This window comes from Pan troglodytes, chromosome 2 (assembly GCF_028858775.2).
Source record: "Pan troglodytes isolate AG18354 chromosome 2, NHGRI_mPanTro3-v2.0_pri, whole genome shotgun sequence".
Lineage (NCBI taxonomy): Eukaryota > Metazoa > Chordata > Mammalia > Primates > Hominidae > Pan > Pan troglodytes.
The window spans coordinates 152,054,843-152,082,422 of NC_086015.1; the positions used below are offsets into that span (position 1 = coordinate 152,054,843).

At 37.9% G+C, this 27,580-nt stretch overlaps 2 protein-coding genes across 2 annotated transcripts in view; both read left to right on the forward strand.

Annotated features, from left to right (window-relative positions):
- The window catches only part of CPB1 (carboxypeptidase B1), a 32,261-nt gene extending 29,444 nt beyond the window's left edge, over window positions 1-2,817 (forward strand). The window contains exons 10-11 of the mRNA XM_516808.9: window positions 91-175; window positions 2,445-2,817. Coding sequence (XP_516808.2) covers window positions 91-175; window positions 2,445-2,632 — 273 coding nt within the window. The 3' untranslated portion in view covers window positions 2,633-2,817. The remainder of the gene's footprint in view (window positions 1-90; window positions 176-2,444) is intronic.
- A 4,998-nt stretch (window positions 2,818-7,815) lies between these two features.
- CPA3 (carboxypeptidase A3) overlaps window positions 7,816-27,580 on the forward strand; it is a 32,041-nt gene continuing 12,276 nt past the window's right edge. The window contains exons 1-9 of the mRNA XM_526465.9: window positions 7,816-8,003; window positions 8,101-8,176; window positions 11,532-11,656; window positions 21,079-21,181; window positions 21,285-21,386; window positions 22,426-22,527; window positions 24,154-24,264; window positions 25,131-25,221; window positions 26,239-26,441. Of these exons, the coding sequence (XP_526465.4) occupies window positions 7,936-8,003; window positions 8,101-8,176; window positions 11,532-11,656; window positions 21,079-21,181; window positions 21,285-21,386; window positions 22,426-22,527; window positions 24,154-24,264; window positions 25,131-25,221; window positions 26,239-26,441 (981 nt within the window). The 5' untranslated portion in view covers window positions 7,816-7,935. The remainder of the gene's footprint in view (window positions 8,004-8,100; window positions 8,177-11,531; window positions 11,657-21,078; window positions 21,182-21,284; window positions 21,387-22,425; window positions 22,528-24,153; window positions 24,265-25,130; window positions 25,222-26,238; window positions 26,442-27,580) is intronic.

Here is a 27,580-nt window from a genome sequence, read left to right on the forward strand (position 1 = left end):
TGCTTTGAATGCCTTAAAAATAATGTACAGGGCATTTGTTTGGCAGTGTGCTTTTACTTATTTCCTTACTTATTCCTGTTTCTTTTGCAGAATGCCCTGGCTAAAGCTACTGTGAAAGAACTTGCCTCACTGCACGGCACCAAGTACACATATGGCCCGGGAGCTACAACAATCTGTGAGTCTTGGCTTCAGAACTGTGCAAAGAACCATGTGCCTAAAAAGCCAACAAAAGGTTCCTGGGGCCTTTCTTTTCTGATAGTTTAAAGCATGTGGCTTTTGCCTCACAGCAAATTTTTCTAAAATATGTAATCAGTTTTCTGTTCAAAAAAAAAAAAAAAGGAGGGAAAGCCTGGACAACATAGCAACCTTTTCTCTAAAAAAAATTTAAAAATTAGCTGGTCATGCACACCTGTAATCCCAGCTACTCAGGAGGCTGAAGCAGGAGAGTCACTTGAGCCCAGGAGTTCTAGGTTACAGTGAGCTATAATTGCACCATTGCACTCCAGCCCGGGTGACAGAGCAGGACCCTATCTCAAAATAAAAAGGGAGGAGAAAAATATCCTTTTCAACCCACAGAGACATTTCCTCTCTGTAAGCATCTACTGAGCACTTACTATGTGCCAGGGCCTTACTAGGCACTAAGAGAACAAGAAAGTAAGAATAGAGAGAAGAAAAGATGAAAAGAGAAAAGGAAGGAGGGAGATCAGGGCAGTCTTTAAAGAACTAGCAGTAGGGAAGCAGCAAAAATAAGCAGTCTTTTGTGATACAGGTGCTAAGTGCTGTGACATTAGGATGCACAAGGAAAGAACACACCCAAAGACCAACCAACCCCACAGTATCAGAATTAACTTCCCAAGATGATGACACAAAAGTTTTATCTGAAAGGATTGTTGCTGGAGGAAAATATAAGACAGAGTGTTTTCAGCCGGGTGCAGTGGCTCATGCCTATAATCCCAGCACTTTGGGAGGCCGAGGCAGGCAGATCCCGAGATCAGGAGTTCGAGACCAGCCTGCCCAACATGGTGAAACCCCACCTCTACTAAAAATACAAAAAATTAGCCAGGCATGGTGGCGGGCACCTGTAATCCCAGCTGCTCGGGAGGCTGAGGCAGGAGAATCGTTTGAACCTGGGAGGCGGAGGTTGCAGTGAGCTGAGATCCTGCCACTGCACTCTAGCCTGGGCAACGAGAGCAAAACTCCATCTCAAAAAAAAAAAAGACAGAGTGTTTTTTTGGCTAAACAGACGACAAACAAGTACCAGGGCTACCTGAGGCACAAGTCACCTTCAAGAGGTAGACACCAGTCCCTAATTAGACACTCAGTGTATGCAAGCAAGTGGCTAGAGCACTAGGGGCTAGACCCGAGAGCTGTGGGTGCTGCAGCTTAGATTTATCTGGAAGGCACATTCCACAGGCCTCATTTTCAATTTCTACGTATATCTTCCTTTGCCTTCAAATGGTTTCTTTCTGCCTGAGGTTGGAAAGAAATTGAAACACACACATGAAAAAAGACCCAGTCTCATCATCAAGTGGCCTCCAGTGCAGTTGGAGAGGCTCCAGTCCTGAATTGTTGGGATTTATTTTAAGCCTTCATGCAAAATACAATTTTATTTTTATTATTTTTAAAAAACTGCTCTTAATCATATGAGGCATACTGTTTTCTTAAGGGGTTTCTAGCGGAGATAGCCCACCTATTTATAGATGGTGAACTTGGTGCATGTTTTATTCAGTTCAACTAGGTTTCTTTTTCCATTACACTGTAAGACTTTGGAGGGCAGAGCCAACATCTCTCCTTTGTTCTGGCATCTTCAGAGTTGAGCCCATAGCCTGCTGTTCAGTGGGGGCTATACAATTGTTGATTGAAAAAACAGATGAGTGAATAAATGAACAAATGAATTAATTAATACATATTCTATGTGTTAGTGACAACATGATTGTTATTGAATAAATTAATAACAAATACCTTATCTACACCAGGCCCTATGCTAGATAAACACTAAAAATATGAAAATGAAGGCAATAGCCCTGCCCTCAGCTTCTTCAATCTTATCATTTGGCACAGTTTCAGCCAGGTTTAGAGTTTTCTCCTCTTGCCAATCATCATACGGCTTTCCTTATTTTCCTGAGAGATACACATCCTTTCACATATAAAGTGTAGTTTACCATAGCATACAAGCACACTGGGAATTTCGCATTACAGATTACGTACTTTCTGAAGTATTTAAACACATCATTTCTACAAAGTGAAGTGGTGATACATTTAATAAGGTTGGAGTAATTTTTTAAAACAGCCCCCATAACATTTATGATCCAGTTTACTAGAAAATTGGCCTACTCAAAATATTTTGCACAGTGAAACATTTGTAATGAAAAAAAGAAACTGGCAATTTTTTAAAGCTCCTTCCTAGATTTAAAGTTTTTTTCACTGCTGTTTGCACATTTCAGATCCTGCTGCTGGGGGCTCTGACGACTGGGCTTACGACCAAGGAATCAGATATTCCTTCACCTTTGAACTTCGAGATACAGGCAGATATGGCTTTCTCCTTCCAGAATCCCAGATCCGGGCTACCTGCGAGGAGACCTTCCTGGCAATCAAGTATGTTGCCAGCTACGTCCTGGAACACCTGTACTAGTTGAGAAAGCTGATGGCCTTGTTTCAAAATTCTCATTTTTCATTTCTTTTCTTTCTTGAATTCTTATTTTGGTTTGCCTGGATGTTTTGCAGATCCCAATCTTTCTTTTAAGCTTCTGGGTCTATTAAACTAGGTAGATCTTTTCGTATTGATCATAATAAAAGTGAATCATTACCATTGGAAAACTTGACATATGGTCTACTTCTTTGGGGAAACACTGATGTGAATGAATGACTAAGCAAGCCGTGCACAGTGAGGATCCGGTCAGCTGTATAGGAGTTAACATCCTGGGGTGCTGGCTGAGACCATCAGGGTGTAGATGCACTGATTATAGTGGGAGGCTTGTGAGCTAAGAAGAAATGTAAAGGGAAATTTAGGACTGTTAAACCTGGCATACATGAAAAGACACCATCTTTCTTGGTCTAGCTTTCGTCTCAGCTCATTAAAGTTATTTTATCGGCTGTCTACTACATGCCATGCACTTTGCTAAGCAATTGAAGACGGAACAATGAAAAAGAAAGATAACATTTCTGCCCTTAATGGGTGTATAGGCCCTTTGGAAAGACAGCCATTACACAAATAATTAACTCATTAATTAACAATTTATTAATTAGTAATCTAATTTACATTAATCAAATAAGTGCTGGATGAACTACACAAAAAGAACATACAAAAAGTCTACCTGCTTGATGTACGGGAGAAGCCTCCCTCAGAAACTGCTGTAACCTGAGAAATAAGTCACAGTTAGCTAGACAAAGGGAGCACCCCTTCCAGGCCTGTGGCTATCCCAAAAGTGTAAGAAGAAAGTCAGTGAGGGTGAAATTTAGAGAGCTGAGGAAAGAGGAGCATGTGTACAGGCTGGGGAGGGTGGTAGGAACCATGTCAGGCAGAGCTTAGAGGTCACGTTAAGGACTGGGGACACTGGTCTAAGAACAATGAAAATCCATTGAAGATATTAAGTCATCAATGACATGGTTACAGTGTTTTTGGAACACCAACTAGGCTAGGGTGTGGAAAGCAGATCAGAAGTGAGACAAGAGGATACCAGGGACCCTGACTGGACCACTTGGACCAATGAAAGTGGCAAAAATCACTCCAGGACTTGATGTTTTCCAGGATTGGAATTGAACATGCTGTGTTGGGAAGTATTGTGCCAAGTTCAAATTTTAAAATGGAATGAGATGTATTAAACTTATGATTTAGGGGCATCTCTTACATAAAAATAATAGACTATTAACTCATTACTTTCTATAGACTTTCTGTAGTCTACTTTCATATACTATTAACTTATTACTTTCTATATGGCTTCAAGAAAAATGAGACTCCATATTGGGCATGATGTGTTAAAATATCTATAACAGTGTTCTGTTCATAAAGAGAATCCATTGAAGTAGCAACGGTTTGTGAAAGTTGTCAAGCCAAAGAATAATTAATTGCATTAATTGTCCACTAGGTGGTAGCAGTGCAGCTGCTACAATGTGTCACACAATCATCTTCAAACTCTTTTAGTAATACATCATTTAAATAGAGAGAGAACCATACGTGCAAAAAAAAAAAAACCCATTAATTTGTCAGCAACATTAGTGGTAATTTAAAAATAGATGTAATTTAGCTAAATATTCTTCCTCCTACTCTTTAAGTTATATCCACTTTGTGTATTGGAGGGCTAACATAGCCATAGTTACCTGAGTGAGGTAATCTTGCTGGAGATGTATCATTAAACTCCTGCTCCACAGGATACTCCCTTGTGCTATCTCTGGCAAGTAACACCAACCCCTGACTAAGGGATGCTGTGGCCCAAAGTATGGAAATCTTGGCAAACCACAAAGAACTCTCCTAATTCCCTAAATTGAAAACTTTAAAATAGAAATTAGGAATAATATATGTGGACTGCTTTTTTAAAATTCCAAGGAATTTTTAAGGGTAAGAACAAAGAATAGGAAAGCAAATATGCAAATATTCTTATTTGAAATCCCATGTATCTGAGATGTCCTGCACCTGAGAAATTTTTACTATGACCACTGTCTACTGAAAGTTAACAGGAAGCTGGGTAGAATTTCCACTTGCCTGGGCAAAACCAAGAAAAACAGAAACAGAAATCTGCCTTAGTCTTCACTGTAGTAGTATCTGACCAGCTAATCAGAGACTGCTGTGAGTCCACCCAGCCTTGCCCACCTGAGAGCCCCAGGTTGGGGGGATACCTCTTCTTCTCCCTCTTTTATCCCACTCCCACCCTGAGATCCCAGAGCAGGCTCTGAGCCTTTCCTTCAGCTCCAAGCTCTCAGCTCCCAAAGCAACAGTGAACCAACAGCACAAGAGTAGCCCCTGAATCTTTCTTTCTCAAATGGTGTGGGTAGAAAATAGCAAGACTGATTTTCTCATCTGGATTATGGAATTCCTACATACCTAGAATCATATGCCATTTGTTCATCTTATTCTGCAAGCTGACCTATATGAACCGGTCAAAGAGAGAATTTCTAGAAGGAAAAGAAGGCAGACCATAGCAAGTTAACATGTTAATTTGGGGGCAAAAAGGGTTCTGCTGAGTGATAATGATTAAAAATATATAGAGAAAAGCATAGCTAAACTATATGGTGATATTTTAAATCATGGCTAGACGTGCACTACTACAAATACCATAGAAAGTGCAGAGCTCAAGAAAGATGGAAAATTATGGCTGCATGAAGTATTCACCTCTAAGTTACTTTTTAAAGAGGTTGATTTAATCTGTGAAACATCACAGTCTTACATAGTCAATCCTAAAATGATACGGGGTTTGACAATTATTCATCCTACCCACACATATGCCAAGACCTTTTATAAACCTTGATGCAGTAATATAAGGCAGCACTGATCTATGCTTGCCAAGAAATAGCACTTGTTCTGAGAAAAAGCTCTAGAACATTATTGAAATCCATCTATTGTACTTTTCTTCAGAGGCTAAATAGATTGGAGAGGCAGCGGGAGTCTCAAACACATCACATGTTTATATCATATTCCAGAAAGAAGAAATTGCCAATATGTAATCTATTAAGAAGCCAAAGATGTACTTTTATTTATTAACAAAGTCTTATCCTGAGAAATACCAAGGTCCTCAAAGCACTCACCTAGATTCCCCAAATAAAATAAAAGTGTTCTTCCTACTTGACCTGAAAAACAGACATAGAAGCTTTCTCCACACAATTTTAAAACCAGTCACAGAGGAAACGGCTTCAAGAAAATATAACAGAATTCTAAAATTAAGAGGAGTTCTATTTTTCCTCTTTCACGTTTCCTGTATTTTCCAGAATCGTTTTCAATGGGCATTTATAATTTTTAGAATAAGAAAATAAAACTCTAAAAAGTAAAGCTATAACATTAAAAAAATTCTTGAAGTAGTCCACATTAAAACAAATACAGAGACATATTTTATCCCTAAAGGTCACGGCCACCACTTTAATCTGCCACATGATCTATTTTGATACCGGTTCTGCAGGCTGGCAGTGGCCCACTGGAAGTCTCTGTTAACAGCACATAAACATTTTATCAACTGTCTAGAGAGCATGGACATGTTTTTTAGCACCTACCACGAAGTCCCTAACATATCCTGCCTCACTAAGCCTCACAGCCACTTGTTAGGGTCACATTAGCATTCCCATTTTACAAATGAGGAAACAAAGGCCCAGAATAACTAGGCAGCCTGCTCAAGGGGATGTAGCTAGTGTGTGGGAGCCACATTGAAGTGATGTCTGTCGAAACCCAAAGTCAAGGTCTTTCTTTTTCACTGTTCCCTGGTCAAAAGTATCTTTAGTCAAAAGCAATGGAGCAAGCATTTGCTTTGGGAGTTCTCAGTGCTGGTGAGCTTGCCCAGTGTCAAGAACATGAAGGCATTTGTAAAACCCTCCTCTTCCTTACCTGCAAGGCTGGAGCCAGAAAATCCATTTGGGGAAATAAAAAAAAGTCCCGAGTTCTACCACACACCCATCAGATAGAGAAGAATGGAATTACTGCTGCTGTATATACAACAGGGGCGTGTCTCCAACCACACTATTTTGATAATACATAAGCGTGACTCTGAGAAGTTTTATCTACAGTCAGCTATACGTTTGTCAATGTGAAGAGGTGGTTTTCAAAAAGGAAATTCTAATAAGTTAACTGATTAGATAAATTCACTTACTCTTTTAGGTTACCTATGATTCTAGGTAAAGGTGTTATTCTCCCATAATTAACCAAGTTGTGTTCAAGACTAAAGATCCCTCCAGAGATGGTTGTAAATGATCTATAGGTGGCTTTCATTAATTCAACTCTCAAAAGGCATTATTTGGCAATTACAGCATCCAGGCTCTGAAGACAGTGTCCAATTAATAAACATTACAGCATTGATATTTTCTTGCTCTCAGGGAGTTCTCAAGTTGCCTTAGAAATAGGGGTCACCTCTGAGGACAGACAGAAGAGAAGGGCAAAGAGTTAGGGCAGTGCTTTAGGTCTTTAGTGTTTATTTCTTTACCCAGAGAAGTACAGGAAAAATATAACAAAAATGTTATCATTGTAAAATCTAAACGGTGAACACTTCAATGTTCGCCATAGTACTTACAGCATTTTTAGTACATTTATATTTTGTAATTTAAATTTTTTTTTTTTTTTGCCTCCCAAGTAGCTGGGATTAAGGCACCTGCCACCATGCCCAGCTAATTTTTGTATTTTTTAGTAGAGACAGGGTTTCACCACGTTGGCCAGGCTGGTCTCGAACTCCTGACCTCAGATGATCCACCTGCCGCGGCCTCCCAAACTGCTGGGATTACAGGCGTGAGCCACCGTGCCCAGTCAATTTAAATGTTTTTAATTTCACAACTTACATTCTAGCTTCAAAAATATATTTTACATTATTACGAACCACTCACCAAGATTTTATGGCCAGATACCCAAATTCATCTCAGTCTCCAAGTGCAAATTTTAAAACTAATTTCTTCCATCATTCAATTCAAGCAGAATGGTAGAGTAGTATTTTAGAACAGATAGAACTAGTAAATCCCAGCTCTGTGAACATACTTTCTCTGTTACCTTGGCCAAGTTATTTGCTAAAGGCATTTGCTTCCCATCCTGTATCTGTAAAATGGGTATTTCCTATTGCAAAAGGTAGATAAGTAGCATGTGCTTGGTGGGTTAGTGTTTTTCCCTCTCCAGCTGGAAAAAAAAAAACCTGGTGTGGGGGAAGAAGGGGAACAGTTTGTGCAACAGAACCCTAAGAGGAAATCAGCTGCTCATCAAGATAAGGGCTGAGGCATAAAACTGCCAGAGGGTCTCAAGGCAGGCAAAGAAGAACCATGAGGCTCATCCTGCCTGTGGGTTTGATTGCTACCACTCTTGCAATTGCTCCCGTCCGCTTTGACAGGTAAATCTTACTTCCTGTGTTCCAGTCTCTGTGTAGAAGAGAATTAAAGGTTGTTTCCTTACAGTTCACTTTTTTTTTTTCATTTGCCTCCACAAAGGGAGAAGGTGTTCCGCGTGAAGCCCCAGGATGAAAAACAAGCAGACATCATAAAGGACTTGGCCAAAACCAATGAGGTAAGCATTTAGAGGGATATTTTATCTTTTCTTACTGTTCTCTAAAAGATGCTTCTTCTTATTTTACTGTTAATGCCCACGGGACTACAAAAGACTATTGAACATAAGGGGAAAGCAGGAGCTATCTGGATAATTCAGCCAATGTCCAATACTTCACCTGTTCTGGTTTTGGTCTTGGTTTCCAAGACTACCACTTCTGTTTTTCCTCCCAAAAGCTTTTCAAACACCAGCTTTTTCAAGGTAAAACTATGAAATCAGGAGCTGTTCTTGGCCTCCTTATCAGGGCATCTTTCTCTTGCCTACGGGTGCCATTCCCTCTCCATTCTCCCCACTCCGACCCTCATCTCCTCTGGTGCCATAATTTCTCTTGAGTACTAACTGAAAACGTTGAGGCACTGGCTAATATCAAGATGTGACCCTTTCCAAGAGCAGGTACATTTTCAAATAAGACTTTTAAAGTTAGATCAATCCTTTAAAATCCAACAGTTTAATATAATTTTATCATGTATTCAGCTGCTCCTATTTATGTTGCACCAGCCACCTTATATATGCCATTTCAAATTCTCCAGCAGATTCTCAACGTCAGGGTTATAATGTAACTCATTTGAAACAGAAGAGCAAAAGTGCAAAGACAATAAATTAAATGACCAAGATTACACATCAGATTTAAACGCAGAACTGGGTCTGGGATTTATTCCAGTTGAACATACAGTTACCTCTACATCAAATCAATCAAAGGCCCTGTCTATTCTAACTCCCAGATGTTTCTCAAATCCACACATTGCCCTCCATTCCACTGCCACTGCCAAGTTCATGTTCACTCTACCTCTTGCAAGGAGAATTTCCATAGTCCCTTAACTAGCAATCAGGGCTCTAGTCTTGACTCCTACAAAGCCAACTCTGCATTGCAACCTGATTGCTCACTCTAAAACTTGACAATTGCATTCCTCCATTTGAGGGTCATTACTAAGAAGCAGCCTAGTATGGAAAAAGCATTTTCTTCAAAGTCAAACGCTTACATTCAAATCCAAGCTCTACGCTAGCTCTGTAGCCTTAGGCAACTTACTCAACATCTCTGGGTCTCAATTTCTTCTGCTATAAAATGGGGATAATAGTCATAGCTACTTCCTAGGGTTGCTACAAAGAATAAGTAAGCGTTTGATAGCACTTAGAAGCAGGCCTGCCATATTAAGCACCATAGAAGCGTTTTTTGTTTGTTATTGTTTTTGTTTTGAGACACCCAGGCTGGAGTGCAGAGGCACAATCTCTGCAACCTCCGACTCCCAGGTTCAAGTGATTCACCTGCCTCAGCCTCCCTATTAGCTGGGATTACAGGTGCCCACCACCATCCCCGGCTAATTTTTGTGTTTTTAGTGAAGACGGGGTTTTGCCATGTTGCCCAGCTGGTCTCAAACTCCTGACCTCAAGTGATCCACCCACCTCAGCCTCCCAAAATGCTGGGATTACAGGCATGAGCCACCATGCCCAGTCAGAAGCATTTTCTTTTGGTATTGGTATAGCATTCAAAGCATTTTATGATCTGCCAAACTACCAGCCTCTTCAATATCCTGCTCCTCCACCTTCTTCCACACCCTTCAAGCCCCATAAACACCAAAATCTCACCCACCTTGGCCCTGTACATCTTTTCTCATGAAAATGTGTTTCTCTCCCTTTTGACCTGGGTAAGTCCTACTTATTTCTCAAGATCCAACTCAGGCAGTGTCTCCTGCAGGACGTCTCTTCTGTTCATCAACTCTCGTGACTCAGTTTTGGCTGCTCCTTGTGCTCCTGGAATACCCGGTTCCTTCCTCTGGCATTGGTTAACATGTGGGAAACATGCATGTATGACTCTGTGTTCCACACCAAACCTTTCGCATCTCATAAGTCCCTTATTAGTCTCTACAACTGTGGCACCCAGCTCTTTGCCTCGTGCTTAATAAATGAAAGTTCACTAAGCTCTAAGCTCCTGCTGCACATTACCCTGCTAGAACACAGAAATGTCTATTGTGATAAGATGGCTCTGCCTAACTTGCCTTTGCATCACACTACATCTCTCATATGTCCAACTCATGATGTAGCTTTTTGATCAAAATAAACATTGGTTGGTTCATAGCAGCCTCATATTGTCACTTGATTGACCTCGAGGTAGAGGGGGACTCAATCAAGAAACAGCCAGGCAGACCTGAACACATACACAAGCAGGGGTGGAAATTGAGCTTTTCCTTCACATTTCCCAGGCTGGGGACTTGTACTTCATTTAGTTTCACAATTGAGTATGATTTTGAAGAACCACAAGAACTGGAATCTTTTCAATGTTTGCTTTTGTTTTTGTTTTTTGTGTTTTTTCTGAGACAGAGTTTTGCTCTTGTTGCCCAGGCTGGAGTGCAATAGCGAGATCTCGGCTCACTGCAACCTCCACCTCCCAGGTTCAAGCAATTCTCCTGCGTCAGCCTCCCGAGTAGCTGAGATTACAGGCATGTGCCACCATGCCTGGCTAATTCTGTATTTTTAATAGAAGTGGGGTTTCTCCATGTTGGTCAGGCTGGTCTCGAACTCCCGACCTCAGGTGATCCGCACCTCAGCCTCCCAAAGTGCTGGGATTACAGTCGTGAGCCACAACACCCAGCTCGAAATTATTTTGATCTGAATGCTATACTTCTGAGCTCATATACCAAATTTTTGAAATTGTCAGCTAGAGGAAGAGAAAGGAAAAAAAAAAAATTTGCACCTGTTAACTGTCTTCATGCCCCAGACCTCAGACCTATTTCACAATCTTCACAACACTTCCCAGTGGACCCTTATTTGCCCCATTATTTCAGAAGAGAGGAGTAAAATTTAAAGAGTCCTAGTAACTTGCCCAAGGACATATTGCTAGAAAAATGACATTGCTGGGGGTCTATGCCGACTGTTTGATACAATATCTTGTATCAGGATTTCCAGAGTTTATAGGGATATCAGGTTTTGAGGACTAACTAACCAGATATTTAACTTAAATTTCCAATTAGAGGCAGATTCTGTGGCTAGATGAATTGTGATCCCATTCAATCCCAAAATTGTGGAAGAAAAAAATTAACCAAAACATCTGCCCATCCTTTTTAACTTGATAGACCTGAAGTCCTTAAAAAAAAAAAAAAAAGTGATCAGGCACTAGGAAGGTTTCTTTCCTCCTCCCTAATATTCAACAGTTCTTAAACATATTTGCAAAAATCCCATAAACTTATTAAAAGAAGGATCTGTATCTTAGTTATGCTGAGCCCCAAATTCCTTTCATGGTGTATGAGACATGATCATTTCTTAATCAATAAGTGTTGCATAAGCAAATAAACTCTGACTAACATTGAGCTTATCTCTGCAGCTTGACTTCTGGTATCCAAGTGCCACCCACCACGTAGCTGCTAATATGATGGTGGATTTCCGAGTTAGTGAGAAGGAATCCCAAGCCATCCAGTCTGCCTTGGATCAAAATAAAATGCACTATGAGTAAGTCCTTGGCAAATATTGAAATTTGTTGGATATTCAAAGTTTTGGGAGCCTTGAAGTAGAGGAAAGTATTACAATGGACCTATTTTTAATTGGGCCCCCCAAAACGAAAGCTCTTTCTGTAAGATACAGATCACAGTTACTTCCAAACACATTATCGAAGCCTGTTTACAGAGGTGATAGAATCAAACTTGGCAGTTCAACATCTACCTTACATTTGCTCTTAGCTATAAGAATAACAATTACCTATATCTACCATCTCCAAAACCAGCCCCTCATAAGCACAGAGCCCACATGAGGAGGCATGAATGGTCTAGCCACACGTCATCACTACTGACAGGTAATCGGCCCAGATCTCATGAGCTACTGGCGCTGGCCTCCTTTTATGTATTTGAATTTTCCTGATACATAAAAGGAGACCAAAAAAAAAAGTCATTGGTATGTCAGAAATACAGCAATTGGTATGTCATTGGTATGTCAGAAGTACAGCAATTAAAAATATACAATAAATAATTCTTTATGAAAAAAATTCTTCCTCAGAGAAAGCACAAGCAGAGCAGTAGAATACAGTTTAAATCAAAGAGAAAAGAATCTCAAATAGCCAAAGATGCAGAAATGAGTCATTCTGGCCCCACAGAGAAGTAAGAGAAAATCTGAATATATTGAGCAGCAACCATGGGCCATGCACAGTCTGGGCCCTGGGCAGTGAATGAGAAGGAAGCCCAGCAATGAATATCATAAATCAATGTGTAATTTAGAAAATAAAATGTGTTGGCCAGGCGCAGTGGCTCACGCCTGTAATCCCAGCACTTTGGGAGGCCAAGGCAGGTGGCTCATGAGGTCAGGAGTTAGAGACCAGCCTGGCCAATATGGTGACAACCCATCTCTACTAAAAATACAAAAATTACCTGGGCATGGTGGCATGTGCCTGTAGTCCCAGCTACTCGGGAGGCTGAGGCAGAAGACTCACTTGAACCTGGGAGGCAGAGGTTGCAGTGAGCCAAGATCGCGCCACTGCACTCCAGCATGGGTGACAGAGCAAGACTCCATCTCAAAAAAAAAAAAAGAAAATGTGTTTTTATACTTTCAAACATTTCATAGTTTGATGTACAGAGGGATCCCATTTTAACTTCCCCAGGCCATGTTATGCCAGGATTCCCCTTTGTTGAGACCCTCATTGTCAAAACACTGCTAAACACTAGTTCATTTTTTTTTTTTTTTGAACTTGCCATTTTATACCTCCATTACCTGACTTGGTACTTTAACTCAAAAGGTCTGCTTCTGGCTGAGATAAAGAAAGAGCCTGTTGATGTCAGTGATGTTATATTGCAGAGCAGGATTTACTACTGCTCACCATTAACTTGATTTTATTTATGATATTACCACAATATCTCAAATAAACTCCATTGAAATTTAAAAATCACGTACATAAGTGAGCAAAAAACATTCTTATTCGTGGCTTTAAAGATAACATTCTATTATTTGTGATGGTTATTGATGACTTTTTCGGTTTTGTTACTGTTTCAAGAAGGTTGTGGCAGAAATGTAAAAGTTAACAAATTGAAAATATGTAATTCACGCTGTGCACATGTACCCTAGAACTTAAAGTATAAAAATATATATTTATTAAAAAAACTAATTGATACCAGCTTTTAACCCTTTTAACTTAATATACTAAGTTTTTCTGTTTTTATAAATCACATCATTAAAATTAGACACTTCAAAAATATAACTACAAGACTGCAGAAATTTGTATTACATTATCTGTTTACATTAAGGTTCAGATAATGTATTGACTCTTTCATCTAAAAGAAATCAACACTCTATCTTAAATAACCCCTGGTTACTGTGCCTCTTGTTTTGTTTTTGTTTTTTGAGATGAAGTCTCGCTGTGTCACCCAGACTGGAGTGCAGTGGCGCAATCTGGGTTCACTGCAAGCTCCGCCTCCCAGGTTCACGCCGTTCTCCTGCTTCAGCCTCCCGAGTAGCTTATACTACGGGCACCTGCCACCATGCCTGGCTTTTTTTTTTTGTATTTTTAGTAGAGACGGGGTTTCACCATGTTAGCCAGGATAGTCTTGATCTCCTGACCTTGTGATCCACTCACCTCGGCCTCCCAAAGTGCTGGGATTACAGGCATGAGCCACCGCACCAGGCCTACTGTGTCTCTTGATTCACTTCATTGCCAGCTTTCTAGTATATGTGCCTAAATTATTACACTCTTCACTTTACTTCAATAATATAGACCTGGTCTGGATTCCTATGATAAACTAATTCTTACAAAGCATTCAGCCCAAGGTAAAATAAAGTAGTGGTGTGGCCAAATTTTATATAATTTGGCTTGAACAGCAAGGTAAAGAATTAGGTATTATGTTTTCCTTAATAGCCCTATAACGCAGTTACAATGTAGAAAATGTATCTAGAAAAGCTAGTTGCTTGGCATGAGCATGAATAGTGGAGTAAATCACTGTAAGACACCTAGGCAGGCGGCTAGCATCCTTCCAATTTATCAAATAGCTCACATCAGCCTTTTTTCTCCTTTGGTCCTCTAGGCCTCTTCTATCCTGAAATGATTCTGATTCAACTAGATGTCTAAATCCAGATCCTCAGATTAGTGTGTTTTTCACTTTGTCTTATGACAAAGGAGTTTCTTGCTATCTACATCAAGTACCAAAGTGTTAAATTACCTATAAAAATTGGTTTTATCAAATTAAAACATGAATTCTACAAAGTGGCCCAAATCAGCCACAGTTATGGGAAAGCCAAATAATTAGATAGTTACCTCCCTCAGAAATATAAATATGTAAAGTGATAAGTGCAGACAAGAACTACTTAAAATCTTGTCTCCAAGTACTAATTATATAGATAATTTTATTTGCATATTAATTATATGCATTACTTGGTGTCAGTCAGTAACAGAAAAGAGTTCTAAGAACAGAAACATCTGGTCGGACCCAGGCACCAGGCTGAATTAAACCATATTAAGAGGCTGGTTTGACACAAAGATTTACTTAGACACCCTTCATTAGACAGTGTATATCAACCACTATTTAGTTTAAAGCATCTGTGTGATTTTTCTTCAATTTTTAGAAAATTAAGTTAGTAAGCCAGATTTTATTTTAAAGTAACATACTTGTTTCCTTTTTTACTTATTTACAAAATCATAAAAGGCCAAGTTCAAAAAACAAACAACATGGATATACTAACAAAGCCAAACAGACTGGCAAACAAATACCAAAGTGAAAGCACGTCCATCGGACTGAGCCTCTGGGGCAGACACTATACTTGGATTCAGCAGTTAAAAATCCTAGTGTTTTTAACATTGTTCACATTTTAGACAGTCAATTTTTAACATTGTCTTTTCTTTGATCAAAGGTTAAAATTAGAAAATAAAGAGTTGTTAATGAAAGGTAACTCAGAAAACAACTATTAATATAATAAGAAAACTCAAACGGTACAATTAAGTAAAATCTTACTAGGATCCATATAAGATTATGTGAGAAATGCAAAAGAGATCTATGCCAAACTGCCACAGTGATAATCAACACCTCATATTAATGTCTAACTGCCTAATAATAATGTTCAGTCAGATACAAATTCATATTCCAGGGATATACACAGTCCTATCAAGTGTTTCAATCGAATCATTCTAATGTGTCATTCCATTCATTTTTTTCTTCTGCTTCACATTTTTACGTATTACTTACCTAAGAGTATAACATGCATGTTATACTACAACATGATACATGGTACAGATGTTGAAGTTACAATTGGTCATGTGACAAACAGGAGTGTGGAAGGTAGGAAAGTGGGTTCTGAAGCAACGCTGTCTGGGTCCAGTCCCATTGAAGCCATGCATTAGATACTTAACATTGGCAATTTATTTAATTTTGCTTTACCTCATACCTCATCTATAAAATGGGAATAATAATGGAATCTATTTCATAGGGGTTTCATGAAGATTGACTGGGATCATAAAGTTGCTGTCTGCCTGGTCCTTTACTTCTATGAATACACACACACACACACACACACACACACACAGAGAAACAGGGAATAACTAGAGGCTATCACCAGATGTTCCATTTTCCTCCCAGTGAATAAATGAGTAATATTCCTCAAACTTTGAGAAATCCATGTCAGTAAGTGTAGAATTTGATGTGTGGTAACCAAATTAGGGAGTTACCAGGGGGATATTGAATATTAGGGAAATCTGAAACCATGCTTTTTGAATAGCACCATATCCTGATGTAATGTGGGCATCAGGAGAATTCAGTCCCATTTATAAGTCACCCTGACAGTGACTCTGCCTTCCTGAAACATCTTTCCCCAGTGCATGCATGCGTGCACACGCGCACACACACACACACACACCCCAGAGCCTACGATAGTCACATACATTGGCCCATAGTTCTCCAGTCCTTTGTTGCTTTCTAAAAGCAGCAAAGGATGGGCGCCTTGAAACTGTCAAAGTAGAATTTATCTCATCTCTTCTCTGAACCTCTTACTTGCTCCCTGATCTTGGGACACAGACTTCCATGAGAGTTGGTTGATTGGGCCAACTGTGCACCAACCTCCGAAGACTAAGGAGAGTACAGATCTGATGGCAATACCCAAGGATTTCACTCTCATGATGAAGGCACTATTGTACAATGGCTCACAGCTACGGTGCTGATGTCAGACCCTCCAGGTTCAAATTCCAACTTCTGTATTTTAACAGTTGTGTCCGTTTTGGAAATTGGCCAAACCTTCATAAAAGCAAGAGCTGATAATGGTACCCAGTTAATCATGTTGAGTGATAAAATGTAAATACAGTGCTGAGAAAAGTGCCTGGCACATAAGAAAGGTTCAGTAAACATTAAACATTTGTATTATTCAATACTCAGTGATAATTATTTATCCTTTCACCTATATTTAGGAATTTTCTTAAACAAATTAAGCAAATTTTGGAGCTCAAAATAATATTTGAGAAAAAGTAATTTGGTTTCATTTGTTTATGCCTGGCTTCTGGTTAGTAGAAGGGCTTGTGAAAATAACATCTGGCCCCAGTTCTTAATTTCCAGCCTTAGGCTTAATTTCTAGTCCCTATCAGCAACAATCTGGCACTGTTCTGATGTTCTCATGCAGCTGCATCATTTGTGGAAAGGTTGTACTTCAACTCACACTGTTTTTTTTGCTTTGTTTTGTTTGGTTTTGTTTTGCTGCTGTTATCATAAGAGCTAAATTGATATGTGTAAGTCTAAAAATATTCTTAGATACAAGCTTCCTGTGACTAATTAATACTGCCTTATGTTACAAATCAACCTCTGGGACCATAAAATTTCTCTTCTGCCTGGTTCCTGCACTTCTATTAATGCAGGTGGAGCAAAAGCCATGTGCCCTCTTTAGAGCTTAAAGCAATTAGTTACGTCTGTAATGACCACCCAAAATATAATTTCAAACCTTCCCGGGTTTTGTGTGAGTTTCAGTGCAACATGCTCCACCTGATTCCAAAATTGCTGTCACAAGTTTATTTTCTCAGAAATCCTAGGTTCATCATAAGTCAAAAGCAAAGCATACAGTGAGTTAGATATGATGTACATAATGATGTGCTTGTCAGTGCTGCTAATAGGAATCAATATTCATGAGCAGTACTTGGTCCCATGTGCTAAATAAACTCTAATTAGGGGAATACAGCGTTTGCGTTCCACATCAGAAGTCAGATCAGTCAGTCAATCGGCAAGGAGAAACCAACAAGTAGAGTGGAGCTCAGCAGTGTCAGTGTCATAGCTCATTATTATAAGAAATTGAAGAAATCAAAGAGTCAAACATCTACATACCATCAAAGCCCGCTTTAAAAACGTGTTATGACTGTAAAATGGTTGTCGATTTTGTGACCCAACTTCACTATTATTCTGAAGTTCAATGGGAGCCTGAGGCCACCAAGCACTTAGGTTTTACTTCATTTCATCCTCACCACAAGCCTGGTCACCACAATTGTAAAAGTTGGAAAACTGAGGTTCAGAGGGTAACTAAGCCACCCAAGATCACATATTCGTATTATGTAGCTGAACTGGGGTTGGAACCCAAGAAGGTCTGAACACAGGTCACTCACTGCTTCCTTATTTGATAAGATTTATGGTGACGGAAAGAGTACATGATATTGTCCCAAAGACTAGAGTGAATGTTAAAAAATAGACTTCTTCGTGCATCCAGGACTCACTGCTAACAGCAGAAAAAAAAATACATGTGCATTTCATTACCAAAAGGTGAGTAATTCCTTTATTTATATAGAGTCAATGAGAAATGAGATAAGCCAAATAAGAAAATTGTTCAGATAAGTACGACTTCAAGAAATCCTTTCTTTTTAATATTTTTATTGAAACATTTCCATTATAAACGATAATTTTCTGCCCTACAAAATAGAGTATATTGAATATGGTTTACCTTTGGGTAAAGAATTATCATTATCAATATGAATTTTCATACTGTGCTATGAGACCACTGACCCATGTTTTCTAAGTCCCTCTGTCTAGGCAGTTTTTTTACTTTTCTCTTTTTTTTTTTCTTTTTGCTGTCAGCTATCACCTACTGATAACAGTGTGTTCGCTGCTTGCTTTCAGCAAGTCATTTTCCCTAGATCCAATGCATTCCTTCTAGGTTAAACAAGATTTTTAGAACAGTATCTAAAATAAGACAAACAAGATGTTTTGTGAGGGTATTTGTAAATCTCCTACAGCTGTAAAATAATATTTAACAAATTAAGGAATCTAATAATAGGTTTTAATGCAACCATACATCAATGGACAATAATTTGATCATATAAATTGATACTGCCATATTAATCTCAAAGTGGCATTCAGCATCATTCTTAACGGTGAAAGATAAGCTTTCCTGTAAAAAGCAGAAAAAAAGAATGCCATCTATGGCTACTATTATTTATCATAGTTCAGAGAGTTTTCCAATGCAAAACAACAAGGAAAAAAAGAAATAGTTATTAAGAAAATTAGAAAGTATAGATATTGGCAGAAGAAATAACACAAAAAATACCCTAAAAACATAACTAAAATTCTTAAAAGTATAAAGATAGTTTTTTAATCTAATAAAATAGCTAAGTGTAATCAAAGTAAATGGTTTTTTAATATATGAATACTGTAATAACCAATTCAAAAATGTAGTGAGAAAAAAAGTCAAAAAACTGGTAAAATATATATATAAATAGATGATCAAAATACTTAACATTTTACTGAAGAATCAAAAAGATACAATTATATTATGATCCATTATTAATAATAAAATTATATTTATTTATAATTTAATGTCTATCAAAAAATCCCATTTTTTCTGATGATTCTAATTCCTAAAATGATTCTGATAAGACTTTTTTTTTTTTTGAGACAGAGTCTCCTCTGTCACCCAGGCTGGAGTGCAGTGGCACAATCTCAGCTCACTGCAACCTCCACCTCCTGGGTTCAAGCAATTCTTATGCCTCAGTCACCCGAGTAGCTGAGACTACAGGTGCCCACTACCACACCTGGCTAACTTTTGTATTTTTAGTAGAGATGGGGTTTCACCATGTTTCCCAGGCTGGTCTCAAACTTCTGGCCTCATGTGATCCAACTGCCTCAGCTTCCCAAAGTGCTGGGATTACAGGTGTGAACCACCATGCCCAGCCAAGACATTTATTTAAAATAGGTGAAATTACTCAAAATTTTTGGAAAAAAAGAATAAGATACATTATCCAGTATTAAATTTTACTGTAATTAAATATGATTTGGTTTCTATTAAGGCATAAGAAAAAAGATTAATGAAGCAAATAGAAAATTCCCAGACAAAATAAATAAAATACTTGCATATATGATGATGACATTTTAAAAAAATAAATCTTGAAATGAGGCAGTTTGTATTCAAATTCCCAACTCCATCTCATGAAAACTGTGAGTATTTAAACCTTCTGAGCACTAACTTCCCCATCTGTAAAGTGATAATACTGACAAGGTTAATTAAATAATGTGTATAAAGCAGTACCTGGCCTGTATTACACATATGGATATCTGAATCCAAGTGAAAACGTCATGTAGGCAGTTGGATGTGTAAGCCTAGAGTTCAGAGGAGAGTCAAGTATGAGTGACCATCAGGTGACCATTACAGCCACTGGACTCCATAAAATGATGACATGAGATGGCTCAGAAAGAGATGAAAATAGGAAGATGAGGCCGGGAGCAGTGACTCACGCCTGTAATCCCAGCACTTCAGGAGGCTGAGGCGGGCAGATCACCTGAGGTCAGGAGTTCGAGGCCAGCCTGATCAACATGGAGAAACCCCATCTCTACTCAAAATACAAAATTAGCTGGCGTAGTGGCACATGCCTGTAATCCCAGCTGCTCAGGAGACCAAAGCAGGAGAATCACTTGAACCCGGGAGGTGGAGGTTGTGGTGAGCCGAGATCACACCATTGCACTCCAGCCTGGGCAACAAGAGTGAAACTCCATCTAAAAAAAAAAAAAAAGAAAGAAAGAAAAAGGAAATAGGAAGATAAGGTGTAAGCCGTAAGCCTCTTGACCCTCAACATTAGTCTCCTAGTGATTTTTCCCACCTCTTATTTCACCCCCTTCAAATCATGTTAGCCATTTTCTAGATCCATCACTATAGGCACGTTGTTTCAACACTTTGTACCTCATTTTTCTCATCTGTACGATAAGCATAATAATCTAATGTGAAGATTAAATGAATTAATAATGTACATATGGAGGTCAGAGCGATGCCTGGCACAAGGTAGTGCTAAGTACCTGCTTTCTATTATAATTATCATTATTATTCAAGTTTCTCCCAGCTCAGAAGGTGTGAAATTACAAGGTATGATCTGTAGATGTGTGCATGAAAGAATCCCTTGTTGCCTGTGTTTATGTGGATGTAGATGTGTGTGTGTTTTGGAGAAGGATGGGGAGTACTATAGCAGTACAATACGAGCCACATGCATAATTTTAAAATTGTGGTAGCCACATTAAAAAAGTAAAAAGCAACAGGTAAAATTAACTGTAGCAATACATTTTATTTAGCCCAATATATCTGAAATTTTTTTTCTACACAACATAAAACTTATTAGTGAGATAGTTTATATCATTTTTATACTATCTTCAAAATCTGGTGTATATTTTACACATACAGCACTCTACTCTTGGACAAGCCCCACTTCACATGTCCTGTATGCACTTGGGGCTAGAGACTATCACACTGGACAGCACGGCTCTAGATAAATGGGGAGATCAGAAGCCAGACACATGACATGTCTAAAGGAGATAGCTAGAGGAGAATAATGAAGAAACAGAGCAAACTTGATTAAAGATAAAGAAGAAGGAAGAGAAATTTTCTGCAAATGAAAGAGAACTGCGTTTTCCTTTCTCATGATAAAACATGTATTTTATCATTCCCCTGTCAAACAGAATCTTGATTCATGATCTACAAGAAGAGATTGAGAAACAGTTTGATGTTAAAGAAGATATCCCAGGCAGGCACAGCTACGCAAAATACAATAACTGGGAAAAGGTACAGTATAAAATGCCTGTGCTTTTTTTAAAGTTACCCTTATTATTTATTGTCATTTTGTTTTCTTTTATTCTAATTTCTCAAAATTGATTTTGCTCTTAAGATTGTGGCTTGGACTGAAAAGATGATGGATAAACATCCTGAAATGGTCTCTCGTATTAAAATTGGATCTACTGTTGAAGATAATCCACTATATGTTCTGAAGGTAAAAATAATTCAAGAACCACTAATTCTTACTACTGTTGAAAAACATGAATTTAAAAGTTACTTTGTAACACAACTGAGCTAATTCTGAGATAATATGTATTATCTCTGAAAGAATATTTAAGCTCTAGACATCCATTAAAGAATAGAAGTGACAAGTGGTTTTGGTGGAACCAAGAAAGTGTCTGGATAAACATTGGTCAGAGATTACACAGTGGACAAACCCAAAGAAATATTTCATCCCACAGCTTTATTACAACAGTCTGTGATGTCTCTGGTATAAAAAAACCCTCACCCCTTAAAATGCAGTGAAACTGATGAATGAATGTCATGAAGGGAATTTAAATATCATAGCATCATAGGACTGTAGAACAGTGTGTTAGGCATTTCAACCCTGGATTGCTTGAGGGTTCACTATAACAGAGCCAACAATTTCCACTCCATTGCTGCTGGATTTTTGCACATCCAAAGATACTGCTCCCTGAAGCAGCCACTTAACAAGTGAGAAGCCCATCCACATCCCAAACCCCCATTCATTCATTATCTCCAACCACTCAAAACAAACCTGCACTCTCTTCAAAATGACAGCCATTCAAGTATCCAGTACTATTTCCCTTCCCCACTCCAACACAACACAAGATCTTCTCCACTCCAGGGTAAATATCCCCAGTTTACAAAACCAGAAAAACAAAAGGAAGTGGCAGAAACAAAAGTGACTTTATAATCAATTTCTCAGAACACAGGATGTTAGTAATAAAATAAAAACAATGGACTACAAATTTTTTTTCAAAATCCTACCAGCTGCCCTGACACTAGAAAAATTTTTTGAAAAATATGCATTGTAATAGATTATGAATTATGTATAGACATTTAAGGATATGTCCCATGGTCCCTTCTGAGAACAATATGTGCACACATGGTTCTCATTCAACAATAGACAGGGGAAAGAATTGCTTTGAGAATATGAATGAGTTATTGGTCAACAAGGGATCAATGTGTGAGTTTGTTCAAAACAATATCTCAAGTTTATTTTTAAATAGATTGGGAAAAAGAATGAAAAAAGAAAGGCTATTTTTATGGATTGTGGCATTCACGCACGAGAATGGGTCTCCCCAGCATTCTGCCAGTGGTTTGTCTATCAGGTAAGTGAATCAGAAGACTCCCAATTCTCCTTTGACTGCCAAGTCTCCAGCACTTCACTAAGTGGCGACATCCTTTCCAAACACACAATTCCACTTAGCTAGAAGAGCCCACACTTGGTGCTGTCAGGGAAGAAACACTCTGAATTTTACTCATCATCACAGTTTTTATGAAATTGACACCTTCGCTTCAAACAATTCTTAAACTCAAGCTAAGAGTTTATGAAACTCACACTTTTCTTGGGCTATCATATGAAAGTTTTTCCTGTAGTCAAGTATGGAAAATCTGAAACAACCTTCACATAACCTACAAATGTAACTTTTCTTCAATGAGCTCAAAACATAGATATTTAATTTTAATTCCTCTTTAGATAATACATTGGTCACACATGTACTTGGAATTTTAATATTTAAGTTTCCTTTCTGAGTGAAAAATAACTCACTTTTTTTTTTTTTTGAGACGGAGTCTCACTCTATCACCCAGGATGGAATGCAGTGGTGCAATCTCGGCTCACTGCAACCTCTGCCTCCTTGGTTCAAGCGATTCTACTGCCTCAGCCTCCAAAGTAGCTGGAACTACAGGCATGCGCCACCATGCCCGGCTAATTTTTGTATTTTTAGTAGAGACTGGATTTTGCCATGTTGGCCAGGCTGTTATCAAACTCCTGATCTCAAGTAATCTGTCCCCCTCGGCCTCCCAAAGTGCTGGGATAACAGGCATGAGCCACCACACCAGGCCTACAATTCACTTTTTTAAAAGGTTAATCTAGTTTATATATTCAATATTCCTCTCACTCTATTGCCAATGTATTTTGACTCCTACCATATTTTAATTTTCTCTTTCTGTCAGCTTTTGCACATGGCACACTGGTGAAATATGTGTAACAATGGTTTTCTGGGCATAGATATTTTTCTAGAAAAGAATCCACCAGGAAGTGACCTGTAGTTACTTTTGCTCTCCCAACTGAGGGCCAAGAGCTCCCCCTACTCAACACATAAAGGAATGCACATCACAGGTCTACAAAAAATCTCGTCTCCAATTCAGATGTACCTGGAAGGACTTCCCAAGAGTGGTGAGAGAGATTTTAGGTAGCTACAGAAAGTGCATGTGATTAGAGAAATTTCAGTCAGATATAGAAAAAAAAAAAGTTGTTCAATCTCTGAATTCTTGGGTATTTTATTAATACAATTTTTTTATTTAATCCTGCTTATAACTATCTCACAAATTCTCTCCAATATTTTCATATTCCTGTGCTTACAGACTCTATCTATATTTATGTAAAGGATGTGAGAGAATCAATTAAAAATAAGTTGTGTTACGAATTTCCATTTGGCTTCCAATCTTTCTATGAAACATATCTCTCATGCTACATTTGGAATGCTATAAGTCTCGATAATTAAATGCTCCTTTAAAGACTATTCATTTCCATTAATGTCACTAGTCTAAATAAGTTAGGTTTTTTTCCCCTTTAAACTACATGGATTGTTTATTTTTGTTCATTTTAGGGAAAATATGCTTGAAAACATGTGACCTTGGGAAGTGACTCAAGTTATTACTATTATAACCACAGCTTTCCACATAATAGCTAAACTTCATACCAATAGCTTAATTTTTTTCACCTCTGACAGGCAACCAAAACTTATGGGAGAAACAAAATTATGACCAAACTCTTGGACCAAATGAATTTTTACATTCTTCCTGTGTTCAATGTTGATGGATATATTTGGTCATGGACAAAGGTACTGCTCTCTACACTCTTGTTTGCATTTAGATATTATTTACTGGCTTTAATACACAATGTTATGCATTCAGCTTAGGGTTTAGGTAACTAGTTAATTCTAATTCAGAAAAGTATATTTTTTAAAATCTCAGTTTCAAATTAAGTATGATTTCTTGGTTGCATAGGTATCCTTGAAATAATATAAATTTTTTGCTGCTGAAGCTAGTTATGTGGAAAAATAAAGTAGTAATTACAGAGGAAATGTATGATTGCATTATATGATATGGCATATCTAGCTAAGAATAAAGCCAATTAATTGATTTTAAAACAAAAATCTTTGTATTTCATCAATTTTGAATAGAATTTGAGGTAGAATCATTGTATCAAAAAAAATAAAAGAGAGGTACAGATACCTATTTGTCTTTTTACAGTATATTTTATTATCCTGCTTTTGCTAAATAAGAACTTTCAGGCAGACACTGTCACATCAAATTATTTTCTGCAAATAATGCTCCAACAGTAAAAATTTGACCTGCATTATATCTGAATCTATATATGGTGAACAAGCTAATGAAGTTATAATTTAAATTTTGGTTAATTTCAGAACACCGTTAGTCATCTTCTAATACTGTGAACTAATCAACAGTGTTTAAAATTAACTGAATTATTTCATCAAAGCCTAAGGATATAATATTAAAAACCATGATTCTGAAAATACTACAAATTATAAGAAAACAATATTTTTTCTTTTTATAATAAAGGGCCTCAAGTTAACTAGATAGATTTCAAATAAAGTTGCAGACACCTGCAGAGAGAATTTGAAATGATCAAATTGAAAAATGCAAACTGATCTTGTGTAAACACTTACATCATTCAATCTGGCAGAACCGCATGTGGAGAAAAAATCGTTCCAAGAACCAAAACTCCAAATGCATCGGCACTGACCTCAACAGGAATTTTAATGCTTCATGGAACTGTGAGTAGCAGACTTGCTATCAAGGAAAATTGCTATAAGGAATATTTAGGTCCCAGACTTAACTAAAACACCTACTTGTTCAGTAAAAATAGTTATGCTTTGAGTGAGTGTTAACTTTTGTATCTATAACATGAAAGACAATCATCACTACCATTGAGGGATGTCTTGCTGTGTGGAAGGAAATGAGGAGGAAGGGACTGTTTATCAAACTATCTCTTACTTACTATATCTAGTTTGCTAAAAATTAAGCACAATCCAAATGTATAAAAATTCAGATAATCTGAATAAAGACCTCAGATTCCTCTGCTTCCTGATGTGAGAAATGTCAGTGGCTAAAAGCAACATACAGACAGTTTTTCAGATATTTAGTGAAAAGAGTCATCTGAAGCAAAGAAAGTGAAAAAGTTTAACAGAAATACAATGATAAGCAGAGGCCTGCTACATCAGACGATGCTTTAGTTGCTATACAACTATGACTTCGTCACTGCACACTTTCAAGGAGAAATTACCATTGCCCCAATTTATATATTTCTTCTGTGCCTAATTTTGTTGAAAACATCACCTGAGCTTTTAACTGTATTCTACCATAATGAACACAGAATAGCAGCAGCTATCCCTAATTGAGAGCTTTCTACTGAAAAAGGCTGAAGAAACTTGTGCCCAGGGAAGGTAATTCACACCAGCCCCCAGCGCATTAGAGCTGGGTTTGAATTAGAACTGGAGTCTATCTGGCTCCAAGTCATGGCTGCTTCTGATTTATTATTCCTGTGGCCTTGGGAAAGGACAAGGAAGTAAACAAGGCTTAGAATATTCCAGTGGGCTAAGTCTGTTACAATCTGGCATGTGTGTGCAATGTTAATCTGTAGTGACTATGATACAAGAGACATTGAAGCAGCCCTGTAAACATGAGAGGCAAAAACATTCAAAACATTCTGTGAATTTATAATACATTAGAAGAGGCAGGAGCTATATGGATGGGTAGCAGACTGTGGTCTCATCCACCTATGTCTTCTGCAGCCATTCCTAACACCAATGACCCATGTGCAGATAACTATCGGGGTTCTGCACCAGAGTCCGAGAAAGAGACGAAAGCTGTCACTAATTTCATTAGAAGCCACCTGAATGAAATCAAGGTTTACATCACCTTCCATTCCTACTCCCAGATGCTATTGTTTCCCTATGGATATACATCAAAACTGCCACCTAACCACGAGGACTTGGTACGTAGACAAAAGTTCGCACTTCATGCATCGACAACACCATTGACTTTCGGTCTGTTCTTCATTAACTTGGGTATGTTGAAAGAATTTCACATTTTAATGTCAAAGAAAAGAACTAATGAAATTTGCCTTGAAGTTAAAATCATGATCTTTAGGTTGATTTTTCATTGATAAAAGTATATAGATAATAAATTCCTTTAATGTGATTCTCAGGAGGAAAAAAAGATCAGGAAGAAATGTCTAGGTAAGGCACAATAGAAGTCTATTACAACACAGCTCATTGTGGGGTTTAACATTTACCATGGGTCGTACGGTAAAACCATGCACGGAAAAAGCCCAATAGAATAGCAAAGACATTTACTAGTCCTGCCCCCCAGATATCAGATTTAAGAAGATACATTGTATTTTTATCCTGATCAACTTGGAAATTATATTCTTTTACAATCCAAAGAAGATTATAAATGTTTGTGAAGCTTCTTCACTAAGAATATGTTATCTTTCCAAAACTATGATCCATTAAGCACCATTTATTTTATAAAAACTGATTTGATAATGTGAGCTTTAAAAAAAAAGTCTGCATATGGGTTCCAATGAATCACAGGAAGTGACAGAGTGAATGGGTGCATACAGGGATAAATATTTTGAATTGCTATAGAAGAAAATAAATAAAACAGAAAAAGTTTAGTGGCCCAGATCCCATGGTGATTGGCAAATACAGCACTTTCAGTAATAGCTGTGGTCCAAATACTGCCTCATAAAATATTTTACAATTTTTAAGAGGTTACAATTTTCATTCTGACCTCAGTCCATTGTATTTAGCACAATAGCATTTAATGTTAATTGGAGCAGAGACTTGAATCAGTCATTAAAATCATCTCCATATATACAACAAAGAAAACATACCAGCAATATATGGCCCATAGTCATTTATTATCCAATCTAGGTGATAATCTGAGGGCATGAGTTCAATTAATGCATACCAATGTACAGCACTGTGATTTCAATCCACTGTTAGGAAAATGATATTATGGGTTAAAAAAATACATATCCACAAAAAAAAACCACTTTGAGTAAAATGAGAGTTCTTGCATAGCAACTAAATTGATTAAGAAAAAAATTATTTATTGGTTATATACGTT